This window comes from Podarcis filfolensis, assembly GCF_964270895.1.
Source record: "Podarcis filfolensis genome assembly, chromosome: Z".
Lineage (NCBI taxonomy): Eukaryota > Metazoa > Chordata > Lepidosauria > Squamata > Lacertidae > Podarcis > Podarcis filfolensis.
In genome coordinates this window covers 21,171,833-21,196,389 of record NC_139617.1, presented here as the reverse complement: position 1 = coordinate 21,196,389, position 24,557 = coordinate 21,171,833, and the positions used below count along the sequence as shown (strand labels likewise).

At 39.5% G+C, this 24,557-nt stretch overlaps 1 protein-coding gene across 5 annotated transcripts in view; it reads right to left on the bottom strand.

Moving 5' to 3' along the window:
- Window positions 1–1,042: 1,042 nt before the first annotated feature.
- Window positions 1,043–24,557, bottom strand: part of RPS6KA6 (ribosomal protein S6 kinase A6) — a 59,865-nt gene continuing 36,350 nt past the window's right edge. For all 5 annotated transcript variants that reach the window (XM_083595915.1, XM_083595919.1, XM_083595918.1 and 2 more), the window contains exons 12-22: window positions 23,544–23,608; window positions 21,354–21,456; window positions 20,833–20,957; window positions 19,174–19,299; window positions 16,348–16,437; window positions 13,699–13,857; window positions 12,957–13,118; window positions 12,450–12,526; window positions 11,317–11,434; window positions 10,017–10,157; window positions 1,043–9,908 (exon numbers count right to left, since the gene is read on the bottom strand). In XM_083595915.1, coding sequence (XP_083452041.1) covers window positions 9,783–9,908; window positions 10,017–10,157; window positions 11,317–11,434; window positions 12,450–12,526; window positions 12,957–13,118; window positions 13,699–13,857; window positions 16,348–16,437; window positions 19,174–19,299; window positions 20,833–20,957; window positions 21,354–21,456; window positions 23,544–23,608 — 1,292 coding nt within the window. In that variant the 3' untranslated portion in view covers window positions 1,043–9,782. The remainder of the gene's footprint in view (window positions 9,909–10,016; window positions 10,158–11,316; window positions 11,435–12,449; window positions 12,527–12,956; window positions 13,119–13,698; window positions 13,858–16,347; window positions 16,438–19,173; window positions 19,300–20,832; window positions 20,958–21,353; window positions 21,457–23,543; window positions 23,609–24,557) is intronic.

Below are 24,557 nucleotides of genomic sequence, written 5' to 3'. Positions count from 1 at the left end.
CTATCTGAAAGGACAAGACAACCCACCCCCACTTCTATACAGGAATTCACAAGGCCAATAATTGAATATTACTTCAAAACTGCCAATAATATGCTTTCCTCTGCCATATCCAAGAGCAGCAGACTAAGGTGTGCAGAACACGTTGTGTGACAAATAAATTCTTATCTTCCAACCATGCACATCTGCAGGAACCCCCACACCCATCCCATGAACCATGGAACTTAAGAACATAAGAAGAGCCCTGCTGGATCAGGCCAGTTGCCCGTCTAATCCAGCATCCTGATCTCACAGTGGTCAACCAGGTGTCCATGGGAAACCCTCAAGCAGGACCTGAGGACAAGTGATTCTGTGCATGGCATCCAAGACACGCATTCCATTTCCAAGAGGACTTATGCTAGTGCAATGGAACTCCCCCCCCCATGTGTGCCCTGCACTCCCCCAAGATCTGTTCTACAGGGAAGGGGGAACCCCATGACAAATTTAGAGGAACATGGGTGAGAGAGGAGAGGGAGGAGTTCCATTGTGCAAGGGGATGTCACTATGCTAACATAACTAGTTACCTAGAGCTGCACTAGATGCAACCACTAGCTTCCTTCCTTCCTTCCTTCCTTCCTTCCTTCCTTCCTTCCTTCCTTCCTTCCTTCCTTCTTTTTCAAGCAGGTTTCTAGCATTTGTAAAACCCAAGATACGAGACAAAATGTAGACAGTATTCTTCTCATTTTTTGTGAGGTTAGCCTGCTCCCTACTTTCAGTATTTTACTTTGTGTGTCCCCACTCCTTCCCCAGGGGAAAAATTCCTATGCACACTTGTGTCCAACACCTTGCAGCTGCTCCCTGCTTCCCAGCACCCACCATCTCAGGCAGCTACTTCACTCTTCCTTACAGTAGGGCTGACCCTGCAGAAGATTTCATTGACCTTCACATGATCCCCAACATCTGTGGAGGAAGGGCCAGAAGGCTGAGTGCATTCCTTAAAAAATAAATGAAAAAAATAAAGGAGCCCCATTTAATTGTTATAGAAAGAAGTGGGAATTCAAACAAATGAGTTCTAAATGGAAAGTTTTATTTCATTTCAATTGAAGCCCTCCTAGAACAGCCCGTACAAGTCACAGAAGGGTTACAAGAGGATTGAAGAGAGCAAGAACACAGTGTCATTTTTAGATTACTTATAAAATGGTGACCCCTTGCTATGCCTTATTATTATTATTATTATTATTATTATTATTATTATTATTATTGAAATCGGATGACTTGGGAGATAGTATTAAAATGCATAACCATTTCATGCCATCCAATAGGATGGAAAACATAGAACTTACAAGCAGAAGAAGAACTGGATCTCCTATGGAAAGCAATAAGAAACATAAAGGATACGCCTCTTTTAAAACTCCTTCTAAAGCAGGAAATCTTTCTCTAATATATCTGCAGTATTGACTTTTTGATGCTTTCAAGGAATAGGGGGAACTCTGGATGTATCTTCAGTACCAAAGGTACAGGCAGCAGAATACTGGCTAGCTCCCCCCCCCCCCCGAAAATAATAGCAAATACAAACGGCACTAATGGAAACAAAATGAAATAGTTCCAAAGTTATGAAAAAGAACAAAAAGGAAACAAATAAAACATTCAATACTGAAAATAAACTGAGTAACCCCCCCCCCGCAAAAAAAATACCATTGTACATCCCTATGTGAAAGTGAGCAGTAAGCCAATGCACATATGCAGATGTCAGAGTACTCAGATCTCACAGGCATGTTCCAGATTCACATCTATCACTCACTCAGCATTTGCTGCGTTTGTCACAGGTGTTCTCCAAAAATTGGATCAGGGTCAAGTAGCCCATCCTACTGCTACTGACACATGCAGGTGTGAACATGTACATGCAGCAGGTCTTCACACCTGTTCTTGTACGCAAAAATGCTTCCACGTGCTCCAGATCAAGAGGATAAATCTTTGCACAATACATGAAGGCCCTGTCCTTGCAGATGTTTGTACCGTATGTATAGAAAACAGTTGGGGGGGGGACTATTTAGTGGGCATGTAGGGGAAGAGCTACTTATTCTGGCCCAGTTCCCCTCTCATGTGTTGGGAGCATGCATGTGGAATTCTTCTGAAGAGGGTCAAACATGGAGTTGTTCCTCTTTATGTCAAGCATCCACACCTGTTAACATGAAGTTACACTTCCTGCAGTCACCCTGTTTTTGTAGCACTCAAACCCAGCGTTCTGTGCCTGGGGGAAAAGGAAACACTTTACATAGACAGACATTCACTGTGATTTGAGGTGCGTAAAGTAGGAGCCTGCTTCATGACATTTCTCAGCCTCTGAGGCCCTTCCCAATGTTGCCAGAGTGATATTGGATAGTGGGGAACGAGAGGATGGACTTTTTCCAGTGTGTATTTTGTTTACAGCATTTATACCCTGATCTTTAGCCAAAAAGGCTGTCAGTGTGGCTTCCAAAAATGTGTCCTAATAGGGTTTGTACCCATATCTCTATACTATACACATCTGCTGTTTTTACTTGTATTTTATATTGCTGATTTTATACTTTGGCACCATCTTGAGTTGGAATGTGTCTTGAAAGACAGGGTATAAGTTTTATTATAAATATGTGTTGTCACAGGAAACTTTTCAAATACTGCTGTACCTTAGTGAGGAACCACCATTACCTGATGAGCTTAAAGGGTTTGCTTTTTTAAAACTTATAAGTCCTTTGAAACTGTATAATTCCAACACTGGTGCATCCAGCTAACTAGGGGGGCGGGGATTAAATGACATCTCTCTCTCTCTCCCTTCTCCTCTCAGAAGCACGTATGAAGCCAATAGTGTGAATGACACTCTTCTTATGAAAAGGCTTGCGGTCCCAAGAGGACCAGTACAGGTATATGCTATGATTAAGCCCTATAAGTTAGGGCAGGGGTTGCCAACAATTTTTGCGTCACTGAGCACATGTGAAATTTTGAGAACATGCTCTGGACAGCAGTGACACCAGTTGCACAATGGTGCCACAGGGGTGTGGCATAAGGCAAAATGGCTGGTGTAGAGGCATGTCCTAACACAAAACATCTACCACATCTAAAAGAGGGGGAAATAGACCTTTGAAATCTGCTCCAGGGTTGTGGGACTTTATGGAGCACATTAGAGGGGGGGGCATGGGAAGAGGAGGAAAGGGAAGTATTGTGTGAGTGGAACTCTGATTGTGTAGAATTGGATTCAACTTTGTTAGGAAGAACTGGTGCTGGCAACATGCTCCCAGAATACGGCACCTATTCCTGTGTGACAAAAATTTAAGAGGGCTAAAGAGAAGACGTAAATGTCAGCAATGCAGGCTTTGGCACAATCTTTACCTTACTTTTACCTCTGAACACACACACACACACACACACACACTATTTCACAGCATGTGCACAATCTTAGTGGGGCCTCTTACAATTGAGAGGAATTTAAGTTCAAGTAACTGTAGGAGCTTTGATGAAAAACTAAGAAGATTCAAAACTAAAAATGATCAAAATTGTTTCACTTGGCAAACCTTCTGAGTGAGTGTGTGCATTATAAAATATATCTTGTACCCATGGACCCTTAAATTTAAAGATGCTCCTCACAAAATTTCAACGGAAGCAATAACAAAAACACAGATTTCTATGCTGTCTTTGGCATATGTCATGATTCAGAGAGAGAAAGCATACACTGTCTTTAGCAGCATGGATGCAAAGAACAACATACTATGTAATACAATACCGGCTACATCCTTAAGTAGAATGTAATACAACACAAACTTTAATGTCAATATATACAGAGCCTTAAAAGAAAACTTTTTTTAAAAAAAGGAAGACAACCTGAACAAAATAAATACAATATGATACAAATCCACAATGTTTTGAGAAATGAATGTTATAACGTTAACAACAGGGTTGAAGTGGGAAGGACTTTTTTGTGACTTTAAATCTGTAAGAAAATGCTGTACCCTCAAATAGCATGTATTTAAACACTGCGTAATTTGCTGTCACATGATGCTTTTTCCAGGTTTTGAAATTCACAGCCAGGCACATGCCCAAACAGGTTCAAAAATGTAAACTAGGCAATGGTCTGGTTCCGACATAACATTGAAGACTACCTAGGTTAATTAACCATAGGTTCCCATTATGTCTGAAAGGGGGAAGCTATAGTTACAAAGTTCAGGACAAACCAAGAGCTTCAAACCTTGTTCCAATTTTAGGACCTATAGTTTACCACTTTAGATGTAAGAGGAAACTATGACTAACTCAAGTATGAAGAGGAAGGAAGCAAAGAAAGGGCAGTGAGGACAAGGCCCATGCATATCTTGGCTTTATACACAGAGTTGTGTTATGTCTGAATCAAACCATTCAGTGCAAGAATGCCAAAGTGCTTGGGACGGTGGAAGAATGCAGCATAAGTAAAAGTCAATTGCAACCACAGTTTTCCCACACCCCTTTTAATATGAACATTTCCATCCTAGAAAAGGGATACCGCTTCTGCTCATTTCTTCAGCAACTTAACTCAACACAAATTTTCAGTTTAATAAAACTTTTCTGAAGAGGGTATTCAGGAACTATATCTGGAAGAACTGCCCATTTGTAATTTAAAACTGCATTTACTTACATGAACCCCTCCCCCACACAAAAAGATGGCTTTTGACTTACCTAAATTTGTTTTTAAAAATTCACCTATTAGTTTCAGCTACTCAGTATCTCTACTTCCACTGCAAGTCTATATTAACACAGATAACTAATTTTATAATTATCCTCTAGCAATACTGCAGAGTGGGAGCAACCATCCCTCAATCCTCATAGGAGACAAGGAGCTAAAAACCACTGAGACCTTTCCCTGTTTAAGTTGTGCTAAAATGAAGGCAACTCTGCAAGGACTCTAATGCATCTGCACAACAACTGCTATTAAGTTCAAAGGGTGTGCATAGTAGAGTTTTCTAGCGGGTTGATAAACTTAGCCACTGTGTAATTGGAAGACCCTTCCCTTGTTGTCTAACACAGATTGGGATCATACTGCCAAGTGCAGAATGAATACATATCTGTACAGGCACAACCACCACTTTCCACCAACAGAACTATTCAAAATATGGGTAAAATTGGTTTGCCAAAAAATATAGCTCCTATTGGATCACATACTAAAAGTAATCCTTGTATTTAATGCTGATGTATTTAAATGACGTATTTACAACAAAATTAACTAGTGGCTTTTAAAAAATGACAGAGTGCCCATTTTTAATAGGGCAGATTCAACAAGTGCTGTAATATAAAATCTGGGCTTTGAAACACACATAATTTGGTTTACTGAAGCCGTCTTGAAGTCACACAGGTTATTTCTCTTTATATAAAGCATCTGAATACAAGTGTGTGGATCCTTTGCTGCCCCATCAATTGACACAGCTGTGCCTGTAGACTTTTCATGCTACGCTACTGTGTACTTGCCAGGAAACTGTTTCTGGCTTCCTACTTTTTCAGGGCTTCCTCCCTGCCCCAAAGGCAAGGTAGAAAATCAAAGAGGCCATGTGCTGCAAGTTGCACCAGCATTACCCAATCTTTCAGGGTACCACTGCCCTAAAAGAAGATCGTCCTAAGCAAGCAGCTTTGCCATAAAGATGTCAGTCACTGTTTTTTTCATGCAGTTTACCAAAGCAAGAGGCAAGAAAAGTGGGCCACAGCTTGGAGAAAGGCAAATGTGATTAAACAATACACTGATTTTCCAACAGGTATTTGGGCATGGAGAGCCTCACAGAACCCAAACGATGGGCTGTGATATCATGATAGTTTTGTCACATGTCTATGATTTCTTCAGGTGATTGAATTAAAGCAGCCTATGTGCATGCACCCCAAAGGTAATTTTTTGAATTTGTATTGCATTTTAGCAATGTGCAATAATATTTCAAGATTCCACCTATATAATCAAATTGGAGGAGACAGTATGTTAATCACTCAGCAGTGGTGCTCTGAATGCAGTAGTCCTCGCATTGGGAGCTCCAATTAAGCACAGGTAGATTTTTTAAGAAGAAATATTTCTAAAGCAACACTTTAGATGACAACCAGGACACAGTTGGTGATAGAAAACTCTATGGGGTGGGTGGGAATCTAATCACACAGGCACAATGGAGTCTCAGAGCACATAATCAAGACCATCCAACTGGGATTAGTTGACTCATAGAATGGTTATATTTACCCTCACAACAGCCAATTCACACTAGCCAGTGGTCCTCATGAATGCTTGCAAATATACTGGGCCACTTTCGGGATTTTGGTTAGGAGATGTCATTTATATGAACAGACAGCTCCACACAGGGGGCTGTGTTGCAATTTCTACAATGACAGCAGCTCTAGAAATGGGGGTGCTGCAAGTGTGGATGTCGAAACATCCACACTTTGTTTGCCACACAAAGGTGGCAGTTCATTCAAATTTCATCTCCGCATAGAGGTCCTTGTAAAGGTGCCACTACCTAGTGCAAACCAGCTCTTAGTGCAGTAAAATTCATTCTGAGAGGTAAAAGTCAGGATGCTAATCCACTTTAGCATATGGCAACCTATGGTATGATCACTCAGTGTAGGGCTATCACTGTGGATGTTCTGTATGTGCTGATGGCACACACACAGAAATAATTTAGTATCTTTCAAATTGCCTGTCATGAGTCTCTGAATAAGGCACTTCACTCTTTCGGCATAAAAACAAAAAATGAAAACAGAACAGCTTTGCTTGAATCAAAGAAGTGGTCCATTTAGCATGGAACCCTATTCTGGTTTTATAAGGAAGTGCACACTAAATCCTATACTCCATTCCCTGGTATCCACTCTTCTGCCTTTTGGTGGTGAGGATGAAGGGCAACAATACATTTGGCTGGATGCCCTGATCCCCAATCCTAATTGACAGCGATGTTTCTAACTTCCATTACTGCTTTCCCTAGAGAGAATTATCCATGTTCTAGCCATCTTGCAGGAAAACAAACAAAAGTCTGGTGGCACCATAAAAAGAAACGCATTGTGGCAACTTGCATGGATCACAGTCCATAAAATAAGATGTAACATCACTTTTCAAATCTGCTCCACATTACTTTTGAGGGGGCGGGGAGGTTTAAGAGGGAGAATGCCAGTAACCAGGGCTTTTTTTTAGCCGGAACTCACTGCAACTCAGTTCTGGCACCTCTCAGGTGCGCTCCATTGCCATTAGAAGTGAACAAGGGAGGCATTCATGGTGAATTCTAGCATCTCTTTTTCTAGAAAAACAGCACTGTCAATGTCTAGTTTTCCATTGCACAGAAGGCACTCTTGTCTTCTCCTACTCTATTATATTCTGTGCTTTATGCCACGTAAGCATAATTACAAACGTGAATAATTTTGTCCTAACAAACAATTCCATCTGCCACCCTCTTCTTTCAACATAGCTGGATGCTTCTATTACCTTACAGTCTCCCACAGATTTAGCTAATTTGGTATTACCAACAAACCAGCATTTGTTCATAGCAGCTAGCACAGAACAAGGAAGTTCGGAGCTCAAATCCCCATTCAACCATGGACCATGAGCGAGTCACTATTTCTCAGCTGGTTAATCTCACATGGTTTTTATGTTTCAACTCTAGTTCAAAGGATCTGTTGTGAAAGGTCCCTGCCCAGGACCCAGGAGAGAATCATCCAGTCAGAATAGACAACACTGGGCTATGTTTGCTGACAAGGTGTAAGGCAGTTATATAGATTTGGGGAAAGGGAAGGACACACCAAACACACTATCCAAAATTCTTTGGAAGAGTGGGACTTTAAACTGTAAAATGTTAAGTCACACTTTCACTGATGAAATAAATGAGGGATCTATAATCTTCTTTACTCATATAATTTTATGCTCATAAACTAGGGTAGATTATTGTAATGATTTATTGAATTTAGAAACTGCATTCTATTTCAGGTGTTCAGCTCCAGCTGCTCTGTTATTCCCAACAGAAGCATCAACAAAAATGATATGATCTCCCAGCATATTTAACAATATGTAAATAGTTAAAACTAGTTAAGTTCTTCATATTTAGTCACATGGAATGGAGTTTCTTTTCCCTGACTGCATTAGTGGTTATTTCAAGAACTCACAATAAAAAAGGTGATCATATATTATCAATATGAGGGTTTTTATTGGGGGAAGGTTCCATCTGATCTCATCTTGCAACATCTCAGAAGCATATTCTGTGGCCAAATATTGTGAGATCATTATAAAGTCTAGGCTAAGGCTTACTGAAATGTGCTTCTTTTAAAATTCACATCTTTGGGGTAACATACACCAGTTTGTAAATCCAATGTGGGCTAAGATGTTCAGCTGCTGACCTTATGCTTAAGATTGGTTATGGCCACAACAGCAAGAAACTGCAGACTTTTCTCTACTTTTTCCACTGAGACAAATTCTCCAGAACAGATTAAAAAAAAAAATTAGAACACATTTCAAAGTTTAGATATGATCCAGGACTTCGAAGGGCTTAAAATGGATATTCATCTTTGAAATGTTTATAAAGGGTCTGAAAAAAAACGATGTACTAATTTCCTACAGAAAGTATGAATAAATTTAAAAACATTATGAAATGTGAATATGTGTTTTTTTTAATAAAAAAAATCAGTATCTTATAATTCATGGTGAAATAACATCTAACGGTGGAAAGGGAAGGAAACAAGAAGAGAACACAGTGGACTATCAAGGTAGCTTCAATTGCCTGTCAAGAGTAATAATGATAATTCTATAGGTTCTTGCTCTAGAGGGCTTGTATTTAAAACCTCAGTGCAGAAACAATTATCAGCCCTTCTACAGTAAATGAAAGGGTACAGCCCATGTTTTGCAAATGTATACAGTACTGACAATGGAACACACCTAATCCCTTATCACAGAATGATAATATTGTTGGAGGGGGGCTCATCTAGATCACCTCACAGTCCTAGATATTCTATACCTAATTGTCTTATTCTATACCTAAAGCATACCCAAAATGCCTACTCACCCTTTTCTTCAAAGCCTCCGAGGATGGAGATGTCACATGTATGTTAAAAATATAGTAGGCTTTATCATTCTAACCACCAACACCTCACAGCAGTCTTACACAAAAGCACTCCCAGGCTGACCAATCCTACAGTTCTAGTGATGGCTTTCACACTAGGATGAAGTGCAGGTTCATGGCTGATTCCCTTTGTACATTTTCTTCAGTTGCCTGTTACCAGGCATACTTGGGGCTTCCATTTTAGCGTACATGAGTTTTGCACCGGCACATCCTTTTCAGTTATCCTTATCTTGCTGTACCAATGAGTTAAGTGAATGGAGTCCATTGGTAAAGTGACCAATTTACAAAACTAGAGCACATAAGTTTGATTTTGTTTCGTTATTTTACAATAGGGCCAGATAGCAAAAATACTAAAACACTGACTATTTTCTTTCAATTTTAAATTTACAACTTGAGCAGTGTTGATGGTCCCCTAAACCATTTATTTATAAACTGGGAAAAACTATACAGTATTTAAAAGTATTAACATAATGCAACAGATCTTTGAAAAGGACCGTGTACAGAAAACTCTTCATGATCATTATGATGTACCCTGATGCTTTGTTTCAATGAATCACTGACACTTCCTGCAAAATGTGTGATGAATCCCACTGAACCTGTGGATATCTTCTCTTTCTTCAACAGAATTCAAGTAGTGTAGGAGGAACTTGTATATGCCTTTTAAATCACAGGCCAGGCAGATACAGAGCCACTTATTGAATTTTTTCTCTTGCTCCACTTTGGTTAAGTGCCCCGGTGGAACTATAAGTCGGTTGATGTTAGCTTTTTCATGCTCCGTCGTTGAGCTAAGCTTGAAGCTGCAACAGGCTCCAACACAGGCTGAAATGTCTTGTTATTCAGTGCAGAATAGGTGGCAGCCATGGCACCCTAAAAGATAATGAAATTAAAATAGATCATGATACCCTCATGAAGAATAACAAAACCAAAACCCCAATCTCCCACAGGTAATAACAGATTAACTAGTTCCAGTTTTACCTTTACTAGATGAGGTGCATCTTGCCTGTTTAGCTGGTAATGTGGCAACTGGTCCCTACATGCTATCCACGAATGCTTAAGAACTTGCTCTGCAGTATATCGCTGATGTGGATCTACATGCAGCATATGAGATAGCAAATCCTAAAGCAAATTGGACAGATACAACTGTTACAACCAAATCTAAGCAGTGAGAGATTGGACCCTTTTGGTCTTATCAATCATATAATGACATTCACGTGATCTTTCTTTTGAAGCAGTTAACACTCATACAAAGAGAGAAGCCCAAATGAAAAAGAGCACCATGTGTGCATCAGAGCCCACATGAGTCTCTGAATTTTCCTCAGAGATTTAAACATACAGTAAATTCCAAAAAAGCAATAGAGCATGTTCTAAATTTTAATTTTGTATAAAACAGTCTCATGTTGCTTTATGTTGCTTTTGGCCAACACTCATAACCCACTTAGGCATGCTGCAGATGTAATATTTCCATCTCTTACAGAGAACATTCTATGTGAACTATTAAAAGTCTCAACTGCATTTTGTAAATTCAGTAGAATAGTTTCTGAAGTAGTAAATTATACATGTTATCGACTTTTAAATAATTATTGATCAAAGGTGCTATATGTGATGAATATATATACTGTTTGCATTTATTCTATCCTATGGGTGACATCAAATGTTAGTCATACACTGAGTGGAACCACTGACGTCAATTGACTTACGTCCATTTATTTTAATAGGTCTATTCAAAGTTTGATTTAGTTTAATGTCACCCTATGCTTTTAAATGTGACCTTTCATACAGTTTTAAATTTCCACTGCTTACCTATAAATCTAAGCTAAACAAGAACTTCTGATTTCAGAGATGAGGTACAGTAAAAGTCTCAGACATCAAATGCCATAGGAAAACAGGATAATTGAATGTCAAAATAAATGGGCTCATAATTTACATACCATCTATTCATATATATAGAAATTTAATGAGTTTTTAAATAATTAAAGCTCACGCAACACAAATTCTACAACAGCAGCTTGGGTCTGAGTTTCGTAAATAACAAAACAGGTTGCTTTTTCTACCTCCGATAAATACCTTAGGAGCCAAAAGTGACAGAGACCAAAGCGATGCTTTCAGTTCTGCTTCAATACAAAATTACCTTTCAGATGTTTACAGAGAAAGGCCTTAAAGGTAAATTTGCTGTTGATGTCATAGTTTGAATTATTGACCCTAGCCAAAAATGTTATTCTGATGTTTCACACAGTTACCTGTATTTTATAAATTATAAGATAAAATACATTTACACCTTTGCTGCATCTGAAACAGTGTCCCAGTTGCCTCCACTTAAAGAAAAATTCCCACTGCCTATTCGTAACAGGATTTCCTCAGGGGTATCATTGGGACCATTGGCAAAAGGAGTATACCTGGGTTCCAATACAAAAGAACAAGATTAGAATAATACAATAATTTTAACAGACATCACTGAAGCCTATTGACTATGAGGAGTCAAATTTCATGTAGGATGGCACTTACTTCACCTGTGCTAGACTATAGAGAATTAGCTACAGTCACATAAACAAACCAGTGTGGTTTAGTGGTTAGTGTGCTGGACTAGGACCAGGGAGACCACTCAGAGATAAAGCTCACTGCATGATCTTGGCCAGTCACTATCTCTCAACCTAACCTACCTCACAGGCTTGTTGTGATGGTAAAACAGAGAGAGGGAGAAGTGTGTAGGTTTCAAGGCGGGAGTTGGAAGCAAGTCCACAAAAACTTACAAGGTGTCTCTGAAGTTAATTCTTTATTCAAAGAAACAAAACAGTGCAGGCCTAGCAATCACAGCAATTCTTCCCAGTAGGTCTTGCCCCAATTAGGCCGTTACGAGGACTGAAGGTCCCCACCTTCCATTGCTCTCTAAAGGTTCCTCCTCCCTTGGATTCTTCCCCAGGAACCTGAAGCTCCTTCATTTTGTCTCTCTTTGCTCTGCCCTATTCATCCCTCTTCATGTTCTGAGAGACCAGGGAGGAGGGGAGCTGGTCACCGCAGCAGGAGGAGACATATTGGCTTCTTCAGCAGCCTGTTTCCACTCTGCCTCATGGACCCCCTGCTCACCAGCCTACGCTTTTGCTTCTGGACTGCTCTCTGCCACAGCCTCTTCCTGCTCACTAAACCCTATTAGCTCTTCAGCTTCTGAAACCTCAACTTCTAAGTCTCCTCCCTCTTCTACTACTTATCATTGTCCCGCCACCCATCCCATGGCTCTGAGCCTTCTTCCCCTGGGGGACCCCCAGCTTGTGCCTCCCACCACTCTTCCTGCATCCAGCCAGTCCATGATAGTACAACACCTTGAGCTCCTAGGAGAAAAGGTGAGATATAAATGTAATAAAATAATAATAATAAAACATTCAGTGCAATGATTAAATGAAAAACACTTCTTACCCAGCCAACATTGTATAAAGAAGGACACCCAAGCTCCAGATATCACAAGCAGCATCATATCCCTGTCTCATGAGAACCTAATGAAATAGAGAAGAATAAACAGTTCAATTTTTCTGTCATGAAAAGACTATAATTTGAAAGTCCCAAGTAACAGCTTAAAAGAAAATCTCAAAAATATGCTAGTTACAGTAGCTATGATTTCAGAAATGTTCTGGTTAAAGATGACAACAGTTAATATTGAAAATTGGTTTCTATGCATCTGCTTTAACACTGTTAAAAGAACAAAACGTATTCTTAACATATTTATTTTGCAAAGCTTTGTTAACTGCCTTGAGCTATGAGAACAGCTCTCTATAAATGTAATAAGTAAACAATTTGATAAAAAAGTAACAAAACAATTAACCTTTTGCAATTAGAAGATACAAGGCAAATAGATAATATAATGTAACTACTTTCTTGAGATGTCACAAGAGCATGTGCAAATAATATACAAGCAATTCAGCATACCTCTGGCGCTACAAAGTTGGCAGTGTAGCAGGGGGTTAAAAGAAGCCCATTCTCCCCCCGAAGTTGTTTTGCAAAACCAAAATCACAGATCCTGATGGAGTCAGCATTATTTGAGTCATCCATATATAAAATGTTACTGGGTTTAAGGTCTCGATGCACCACCTTAAAAATACACAAATGTTAAACTGAAAACTGAAAAAAGCAGGAAATGATCATTTGGAGATTTTTCAATTTTTTTTAAAGAAAGAGACAAATACTTCAGATGCAGAATCAATACAACACGCATGTGGGCCCAATATGGGTGATCTAATTAGATACTATTCATAGCATAAATGCAACTTAACCAGGCTGCTGATTTAGACTGCAATCTTAAGAACACAGGATAAGGAATAAACCCTATTGAGATTGATGAAATTTATTTTTGAGTAAGCATGCTTTCATTAATTTTTTTAAGAACTGATGCTTGCTTTTCCATCATGAAAGCAGATCCAGATTTTAGTCACTAGTGAAAAAAAGAAAAACTAGACATTTTTCTTTTGCCTACAGATTTCAGAATAAATTACTATTGTAAATTTACTTTTACGTTATTGCTTACCTAATCAAACTCTTGAACACAATATCCTACAGTCCTGTTTACTATGTAGAGTACTGCCTAGTTTAAAGTTACTCCACAATATTAACAACATATTAGAATGTATACGAATGTAATTACTATACAATAATAAAAATGGACATAACTTACTCCTTGACAATGAAGGTAGTCAACTGTTTTAGTGATCGTAAACAATACAGCACTTGCTTCCCGTTCTGAGAAATACTTTTGTCTGAGTATACGATCCAGTAGTTCACCTCCCTTCATTAATTCTGTGACAAGGTAGATATATTTACCATCATCATACACCTGCGGAAATTAAATGCATATGAGTAATGTAAATATTCCCAGGCACCTGATTACTTGAGAAGAGTGAATCAGAGTCATATAATATATTCAACTAAGTTTAACTCAGCATAGACCTACTAAAGTTCATATCCCTAACAGAGTCATGCTTATTAATTTCAATGTATCTACTCTGAGTAAAATGACCCCAAAAAATCTCAGTTACAAAGTCAAATTCCAGTATAGGAAGGGCATCCCTTCCCTGGCAGGAAACAGGATCATGCAGCCCAGGCAGCAGGATTTAATCTCCACTCAGCACCAGATGAGCAGAGATAGAAGATCAGCCCAAGACTAGAGGATTTAAAAGGGAAAGAGGAGACTTTTGCAAGGCTCCTCTGCTTCCAAATACCAAATCGTGTGCCAAACTTTCAGGTAGCATTTTGCAAGCAAAGGCAGGGTGCAAGAGAACTCCTCTCCATTGCATTTGCATGCAAAATGCACCTTTCTTTCTCCTCTCCCAGTTTATTGATGTGAAAGAGAAAAGGGAAGGCACATAGACAGTGGATCCTGTCTTAAAGTACCTGTCTTAAAGCACACTTTGGAGCACCCACCCCATCCTTTAAAGGAGGTGGTCACTACTTCAAAGGGTGCTTTGCAGCTTTAAGATAGAATGCTAGAGTGTATACCTTTGCAAGTCTTTGTGCATTTCTCTTTTAAAACTTCAACAGTGGCTTGAAGGAGAAGTGAAAGACAACGTGCAAAGCTGCACAAGGGATTTTGACAGGTGGGTATTTCTGTCCACCTTTCATTATTATTATTTATCCAATTTATATATCATCTGAAGATCAGAAGGTGGTTTACAAAAACCACTAAAAATCATAACATAATAACAAATGAACTCCTCATACCCTGTTTAAAAGGCCATAGGTGGTTTAATTAGGCAAAGGCATAGGAACAGAGAAATATTTTTGCCTGGCACCTAAAGATATGCAACGAAGGCACCAGGCAAGCCTCCCGGGGGAGAGCACTCCAGAAGCAGGAAGCCACTGCACAAAAGGCCCCCTTCTCATGTTGCTGCCCCCCGGACCTCTTTCAGAGGCAGCACAGGAAGTAGGGCCTGATATGATGATTGCAGGGTCTGGGTTGGTTCCTATGTAGAGAGATGGTCTTTGAGTTATTGCAGTCCTGAGGCTTTATAGGTCAAAACCAGCACTTAGAGTTGGGCCTGGAAACTAATTGGTAGCCAGTTTAGTTGGTCCAAGATGGATGTTATATGCTCAAACTGCCTTGCCCAGTGAGCATATTGCTGACAATGTACTCCAAAATTCTGAATGACCCTACTCAGCAGTTTCATGTCGATGTTAAAAAGCATTGAGGGGGATTGAACCCGGAGGAACCCCACATTCCAGGCTCCAGAGGAGTGAAGAGCACTCCCCAAGCATCTCCTCTGGAAATGACCATCCAAGTAGGATGAAAACCACTGCAAAGTGGTGCTACCCAGCTGTAATTTCGACAGCAGCTCCAAAAGGGTATCATGGTCGATGATATCTAAAGCCACTAAGAGGCTGAGAAGAATTAACAAGGACAAATATCCCCTGCCTCTCTCCTGAAAGATGTCATCATGCAAGGCGACCCAAGCAATTTCTGTGCCACAATTCCGACTGAAATGGATCCAGAAAATCAGATTTTCTAAGACACCAGGTGATTGGCAGGTGCTCACCTGTCAAATAAGGCCCTGAGCGGCCTGGTAAGAATCTGTCTTCTAGAACCAAAAATATTATCCATCCCTAGTTCTAGCAGATTCAAATGCACATCTACTAAGGCCACATTGGTGTTTCATTTCATTATCTGTGTGAGTCCATAAACCAAATGAAACCACGTGCAAATGAATTCCAGGCAATGCTAGCATACTACCAATTCCTGCAGAGATTACATCATTTCTTATGCAGGAAGGTGCACAGATATATGTGTGGACCTCTATGTATGTCTGTGGGGTTTAGCAAAAAGGCACAGTCTCCCCTACAGCAATGGTCACATGGACAACTGAACACATGGCATAGCATTACAGTGGAACCTCTACTTACAGACATAATCCATCCCGGAGGTCCGCCCGCTGGTCAAAATGGGATGCTAGAAGAGGCGTCTTGTGCGTGTGCGCATTTGGTAGCAGTGCGCTTCTACGCATGCTCAGATGGCGGCAGTCGCTTTTGCACACACACAGACGGCAGAAGCCGCTTCCACATATGCGTGAATTGCGGCAAACCCAGTGTTTACTTCCGGGTTTGCCGCAGATGCAACTTGGAACGTCCGTGAGACAAGGCATATGTAAGTCTAGGTTCCACTGTACATTCAATTATGGTAATGGGCTTTTAATGAGGCACAGTGAAATATTTTCCTGAAAATTATTAAAGAGGTTGAACTTTCTATATTCTAGTGAAGAATAGCAAGAACATGTTTTACTAAATCCATGTTTACAGACAGTATGCTTTTTCAGAAACCAAGAAGAATACATACATCTTTTAAAGTAATAATGTTAGGATGCTGTCCATAGCGCATCAGAATCTCGATTTCTTCAGAGGGATCTCTTTTACTTTTGTCAATTATCTGGAAATATTAAATGGCATGCAAAAGTTACACATTAGTTTTTTAAAATGAAAACAGTTTTATAGTAACAATAAAATGTAAACAACTTTAAAAACCTGTAAACCACAATAAACATAGTGTTTGTAGGCATACATCTGAGCAAGTGCTTTACCTCTAAGAGAGGTCATTTCAAGGAGTGCAGTCCAGTTAAGCCCATGTAAATAGTATGCTTTTTCAAATAAAATGATATTGAGTTGGAATACAAATGACTGGCTTGTTTATATGACAAAATGAGTTCTTGCTACACTAAAAGAGAAGGAATCCAGGTTGGATGTTCTCTGTACTACTCTCTGCTCATGTAACAGCTACTAAGATCAGTAACATCTTTCCAGTTTTTAGAGTTCTGCAACCAGCATAAAATAATCCCAATTTTAGAGGGTTTCAGAATAATACCACATAAACACAGAGGAAAGTATTCCTCTCAATTTTTTGTTCAGTGATAATATTATTTATTTAAAGACTATGTTGCATAATGTTTTCACTGCTGGGCGGTTACATATGAGGTGCCAATATGGGAATCTTCCATGACAATTCCTCCAGCACACACTGTATCTCCCCACCCCATTTTTATTGTGAACCAATTGCACAGGTGACCTGTGAGCTAGCTTGAGAGTCCCCCCCCCCCCGCACCATGCCAACTGAAACATATATTAAAAGCTTGGATGCCCATATTTTATTCAATTGGTTTGTTTTTAAATACTCTGCAAGGTCTTTTCTCCACACAACTTTCAATCCCAAGAAGGAAAGATACGGTAAGTAGTATTTTTAAAAATTGCATAAATCTTTGACAGCAGGTCTTTCAAAGATGTTAAAAAAATGTGAGAGGATGAATCACCTGTTTTAAAATAAAGGAACTGGAGATAAAGTAATGAACTTGCTGGAGAATTAACAAGCCCATCAGGGCACTTGCAGTTGGTTTTTTAGTTGCTTTTCTGACAATGGGCTACCATTAATATAAGAACATATGAATCTATAAAGGCCTTTTCTTTGAAATGCCTTGAAGGAAGTTATTTTTTCTTGACAGAGCAATTGTGTTAAATGGGAAGGACACAATGACAACTTCTGCCATTTACAGTGGTACCTCGGGTTATAGACGCTTCAGGTTACAAACTCCGCTAACCCAGAAATAGTACCTCGGGTTAAGAATTTTACTTCAGGATGAGAAAAGAAATCGTGCGGTGGCGGTGCGGCAGCAGTGGGAGGCCCCATTTGCTAAAGTGGTACCTCAGGTTAAGAACAGTTTCAGGATAAGAACGGACCTCCAGAACGAATTAAGTTTTTAACCTGAGGTACCACTGTATACCAAAATTCAATCAAAGAGGATGGGAAGAGATTATTCATGTGTTGTCATTTCTTAAAAGAAGAGGATATGTTCACTTTCTAGCCTCTTAGGAATTATAAGCATGGGGAGGCGTGTAGCACTGCACACTACCACCTTATCTACTATTGACCATCAACTGAATACAGTGGTACCTCGGGTTAAGTACTTAATTCATTCCGGAGGTCAGTTCTTAACCTGAAACTGTACTTAACCTGAAGCACCACTTTAGCTAATGGGGCCTCCCGCTGCCGCCGCGCCGCCAGAGCACGATTTCTGTTCTCATCCTGAAGCAAAGTTCTTAACCTGAAGCACTATTTCTGGGTTAGCGGAGTCTGTAACCTGAAGCGTCTGTAACCTGAAGCTTATGTAAGCCGAGGTACCACTGCGCATCAGTTGGTGTTCACAACTCATGCACTCAAGGTTTCTCTTTAGCCTACATGTTATGATGCTCTGAGAAACAAGGACAGCAATAGAAGTAAGGATCTGATCACCATTTCGCCAATGTAGGTCTTCTGACTGGAGGACCACTAATGACTGAAATATTTACTTGTTTCAGTTTATTATCAGCTTTATCCCCAGTTGCTCTGTTGATTATCAGTTTCAAAAATATTTTAATTTGACTTCTGCTTTATTTTGAAATATGTATAGAATGCTTAATCATAAAAATCTAAGCAGTGTACATTGTTATTTTAGTATTAATAAGCACAGATGAGATCAGCAAAGCATAAAAACAGAATGTACAACACTAAATTATATGTCTGGGTTGGCATGCTGAAAGAAAAAGATTTTCAGCAGGTGTCTAAAACAATACAGTAAGGCCACTTGCCTAGCATCAATAGGCAAGGTGTTTCGAAACACAGATGTGACCGCACTAGAAGATTGACACATAGCTACTGTGGAACATTATATAGCACTTGTAAATAGCGCAAGTTCTGCAAACAGAAGCTGTCCAGAAAGTACATATGGAGGAAGGCAATCCTCCAAGGAAACTGGTCACAAGCCGTTAAGGGCTGTATAACCATTTATTTATAGAAGATAAAGAGTACTGTGGCATCAAAGAGACTAAATCTATTTAAGTGTCCTAAGCAACTGCAACAGGACATTACAAAGATATTCCTAAGTTGCAGGATACTCCCTTGGGTACATGAAGGTAACTATATGTAAGCAAGAATACTGAGTATTTATTGTAAAGCTTACAGTTGAATAATGTTTTAATACCAGGCTGCTTTATAAACATTAGAGTGAAAGGTCTTTGTTTTAAAAACGTACATTTTTGTATTCAGCAGAAATAGTTAAGTATGGTTAGAGGAAAGAGATCTAAGATCTATTAATAGATTTGCCAGTACCAACTATGGAGAAAGGAACTCCATATATACCTTCACAGCAAACTCCATGCTTGAAGCCATGTGGATGCAGCGCTTACACACTGAATATGAGCCAACACCAATGTCCTCCTTAAGTTCATAAGCATCTGTGAATACTGCACTGTTCCCATGAAGTTGCTAAAAGCAAACAAACTGTTGTTTAAAGCTATACACAATTCTTAACAATCATTTCATAAACTTCAGTAAACGATTCAGTTCCCAAACATATGGCAAATATACTTTTATTAGATGCTTCTGCAGTGTGCCCAGAGTGGTACAATAGGGCATCAATGAGAACCATAAGGGCACAGAGCTGCAAAACAAGATCACAATTTATTGGCCTAACTTAACTACTGATAGTTTTGTCTGCCTCAAGTAGGACCCTAAGGACAAGAAAATGTAGCCATGAACTGTAAGGGAGATGCAGAGATCTAAATAGAGACCATTATTTGTGGTGTGACATCCCTTTTGTTTATATTTATTTTTGATTCAGATTTGTCATGGCCAGTAGCTAGTACAATAAAGATATTTGGATTGGATTGGGCATTGGAAGCCTGATGATCTGCACCTATATGTTAATTGCCTTATGTAAGATGTGAATAAGATATTCTACATAAGACATGCTCCCCGCCCCCTGAACCTCCAGAAAAAACAATCCTCAGCTGGGAAAATGTGTGTACTAGCTAGAATTTTGACACTGACAAGTTTCATCCTCTATGTTTATTTGTGAACCTGCTACAACAAGGGTGGGCAACCAGATCCAGTTGGCAGGCTGGATTCTAAAATCCCTCCACCTTCCCTGTGGGCCAACTTTGGAAGACGGGTGGAGCTGCCCACTTGTCAATCACCTGACATCAGATGATGACTTCAAGTGAGTTCTCTCTCAGTGCTAAATTAGGAAACACCTTTAAAGTCTGTTTGCAAGTATGGTATGGATTCAAACCATGCCAGCAGGTGGACATTTTTCCTCTGCCGCTCTTCACATAAAAAAAAAAGACGTTTTTGCTCTGCAGATTGGCAGAGGAAAAAACACTGTTTTCAGGCAGAATTTGAATTCCTACTATGCTTGTAAATGGACCTCAGAGGAGTTCCCTTTCAGCACCCATCGGTGGATAAAATTGAGAAGAAGTTCTTTTAAAAGCTTGCACTCAGCACAACTTCAAAAGGCACTAGATTTCAGCACACGTTAGCTGATTGGCTCAGAGAAAAGCCCTACCAGCTTACTAGCAAGTTCCCAGTGCAGCTGATTCCAGTCATGTATTCCAGCCCTGTATTTGCCTGCCCCACTTCTGATGTTACATATCCATAGCTGTCAACTTTTTCCTTTTCTTGTGAGGAATCCTATTCGGAATAAGGGAATTTCCCTTAAAAAAGGGGAAACGACAGCTATGCATATGACATCTCATACGATGCTACATATGATGTTCGGTGCAATACAGATGGGTGTGGCTTGGATAAAACTGCCTCGCGGGCCAATTAGATCTGTGAGACAGGGGTCTTCCATGGCTATGCTGTAGGATTAATATTCAGAAAATAGAAAATATGCATCTTGTATAAGCAATATTTGCTTAATAAGCAATTACTGCAAATCTTATCACTACACCACTGGAAGAAGCTATTTCAATAGTTATGTGTATACAGGACCCAGGGTGAGAAAACGAAACCTTTTACCTGTACTATTGGCAATATGTTGTTGAGAGGGGAGATTTTGTGGTCTTCTATGGCCGTAGTTGCGACAAAGCTAAAGCCTTTGAAGAGCTGGTGTGCATTAGCACTAGGTGGAACTCCTGGAGAATCTAATGATTAAATTTACAATACGTTAGACAGCCCATAATACATTTTTTCCACTGCAGTTATGGATTTTTATTTCACTTTTTGAAAAATAAAGACAAGTATAAATAGTAAGCTCATTTACATTTATAAGAATTTAACGGATCTATAAGAGGAAGAAACTGACAAAGGCAGAAGGAATAAAGAGCTACTTCGTCTTCTTTCTGAGATTTGTTTTTCAAACAATTAACTTGACGATTTAATTTCCAAAGAGATCAAAAAGCATATTTCATTTTATTGTTTTTAAGCAGATTAGATCCATTCCAACACTGCTTGGATTTTAACTGAAATTTACACTGTAAATGGGCATGGTAGAGAAAAGAGTTTATATTGTTTTTTGCTTGTTTGTTTTACCGTATTACCTTTTGGAGTTTTTGCTGTAAATTCTGGATCAAAACAAAATGTGTCTTCTGGCCTCCCGGAAGCAGGTTTAAATGGAGGCAGAATCTCTCTCCTGTATAGTTTCTGAAAATGGAATTGCAATATATTATTTCCTCATGAACGCAAACACATCACGTGCAAAATTAAAGCATCAAAATGTAAAGTAGGTACTTCTCTTTAAGTTGGGTTCACCTGATTCTCTAGTGTGAATCTGAAGAACTTCCAAAAGGCTACAAAAAACAATTCTCTGCATGCTTGAGTGGGGGGAAAAGACAAGAAAAATATCTTTCTCCCGACTCACTTCTTGCACATAATGGCTGAATTTGCACATTAACGCTAAGCCATGGCTTAACAGTACATGCATGAGTTGTAGTGAGCCCCAGTGAAACACTGGTTTTCTACTCTCACTTCCTCTTCTCTTCCTGCAAATTTGGAAAAAGGACTTCCACATAGAATGGTTTTATTCTAATAAGATATAAGACTATGAAGATCTTAAGATAGAGACAGGAAATGTAATGATACTGAATTGTTAATAAGATCAAAAATATTCAGTATGGCAAGTATATTTTGGACATTCCACTGACTGTTGGCATCCATCAGCAAATGTTTGGTAAGCAAATAAAATTGATTAGATCAAAGGTTGATCTAATGGTAAATGAAAGCAAGCCAGAGACAAATGAAATGAAAAGTGGAATCAAAGATGATACAGAGACTTTGGAGAAGAATATGGGTAAAGGATTGGCAGAACCAGAGGGTGAAATGGTAGAGTTGGAGGGAACAGATAGTGAAATAGAAAAGCCCTTCACAAGGGTGTTTGGAGGAAAGAAACAGCCAAATGGTGGAGTTCGATTCTGCAGGAATGGAATGAAGTCATGGATGGAGAGAGATAGGATCTGTAATCAACAGAGCTGAGAAAGAAATGCTCTCTCAGTGTACAATTTTGAGTGAACTCAGAAGAAAAAGATATCAAACCTCTGGCCCTTTTCTTGGAAATGTTTTTTAGATAAGGATGCAAAACCACATCAAACCCAACAGGAAATTGGAACTGAAGACACTGAACTGGGTATGAATTAACAAAAAATTACATAACAAAAAAAGAACTATGGATAATATCTCAATATAACAGCAGGGAGACTTATGTGGACAATGACAGAATTTTTATTGTTATTGTTAAATATGGAGGCATGATTGTTGAACTTATTGGGGGCAAAGTTGATATGTTTGATCAAAGAAAAGCCATTGCTGTCTTTTATTAATAATAACAATTAGATAAAAATTAGAGTATGAAACGGGAAAATGAACAAATTTTAGACATTTAGGACTGAAGGTTGGAAATGGCCGCTTACCTGGTGCCAGGGTGAGTGGCAGTTGTGGTGTGTCGCAGCTGCCCCTCTACTCCCCATGGGACAAGACGCCACCTCATAGTGGCTGATTGTTTGGGGATCCACAGGAGAGCACGTCATCCTCCAAACTGCCAAATCAAGGGCATGCTGGAGGCTGGGATTGGGCAGTGACCAGAGTGGATGTCTTCACTCTGGTCTGACACCTGAATATTTAGACTGGTTGTGCCTGAGTTCAGGACCACTATGGTTTAATAATTGCTGTATCTGGAGCCAGGAAGGAATTTTCCTCCAAACAGATTGGGCCCTATTGGAGGTTTTGGCTTCCTCATAGCAAAAAGGCATTGAGTTGAGATGAAGTGGTGAATCACCTCTACCTCAATCAGGTGTGATCTAAGGATATCCCATTAACAGGGACTAAATGGGTCTCTGTCCAGTTTAAAAGGCCATAGATTGTTTAATTAGCCAAAGGCCTGTGAGAAGAGGAGTGTTTTTGCCTGGTGCCTAAAGATACAGAAGAAAGGCTCCTCAAGCATTCCACAACTGGGGAGTTCCCACAGAAAACACTCACTTTCCTGGAGGAGATACATGAAGAAGGGCCTCAGATGATGACTGTAGGGTCTGGGTTGATTCATATGTGATTTCATCTCAGTCTCCCTTAATGGTTTTTTTCTTCTTTTCTTTTTAGAAAATAGGTTTTCTAAATAGATGCTAGAAGTACACAATGTTTGGCTGCTTGAACAATTTGATATATCCCACATTTACTTATTTTTTGAAAGGCAACATTACAAAAATGGAGTGTTAAATTTCAGCCTTCTTTTATGTACTCACATTCCAATCAATGGTTGAAAAGAAAGGATGTCTCTTGATTTCTTCAACCCCATCAGGACCAGCTCCTGTCATTGCAGGAAATGAAAGGTACTAAATCAAACAGCGTAAAGAAAAATATTGTTTGGCATCCAAAGAGGCTTTGACTTTTAGTTTCTCAAATAGCACCTCTCTACCTTACCTAAAATATATTGGAATATCGTTTCAAAACTAAGGGTTTTGAGTGATAGTTTTGTATAGCAGACTGTTTTCTCTTAGTTGACATGCCTCAAACCTTGGGCACTCTTTGAATCCCAGCCTATATTTAGTAACCAGATTTAAGAGAAAGTCTGAGGATATGGAACACATCAACTTATAGCATTTGAAGTGAAATAAAAATTCCAGGATTGACCACATGCAGTTTTTTCACCTTCAGGTGTACCATGAAAATGAAAAAAGAAACAAGATTGTTTATATCAGGTACTGTACCCACACATACATCACTACCCAAAACAAACAAGCCCCTGTCACAGTTATTAGCCGACTACTATAATTTTATCTGTAAGAGCTGTTCGACAGTGGAATTTGCTGCCAAGGAGTGTGGTGGAGTCTCCTTCTTTGGAGGTCTTTAAGCAGAGGCTTGACAACCATATGTCAGGAGTGCTCTGATGGTGTTTCCTGCTTGGCAGGGGGTTGGACTCGATGGCCCTTGTGGTCTCTTCCAACTCTATGATTCTATGATTCTATGACTCTATGATTCTATGATTATCTTTGGGAACACAGTATTTTATTAGTGCATTATACAACAAGTTCACAACAGAATACACCCCAAAGGAGCTGCATAAACTACATCAAGGTGAGGAACCTCTATCCCTCTGTAAGTTATTGCAGACCAACTCCCTTCAGCCAGAGCCTGCAAGTTCAATGGTCAAAGATGAGGCGTTTTAGTTCAGCAACATCTCCAGGGCCACAGGTTCGCCACCCAAACTACATTATTTTGAATGACGGCTCATTTTGATGAAGCAGGAATGGAGGCAG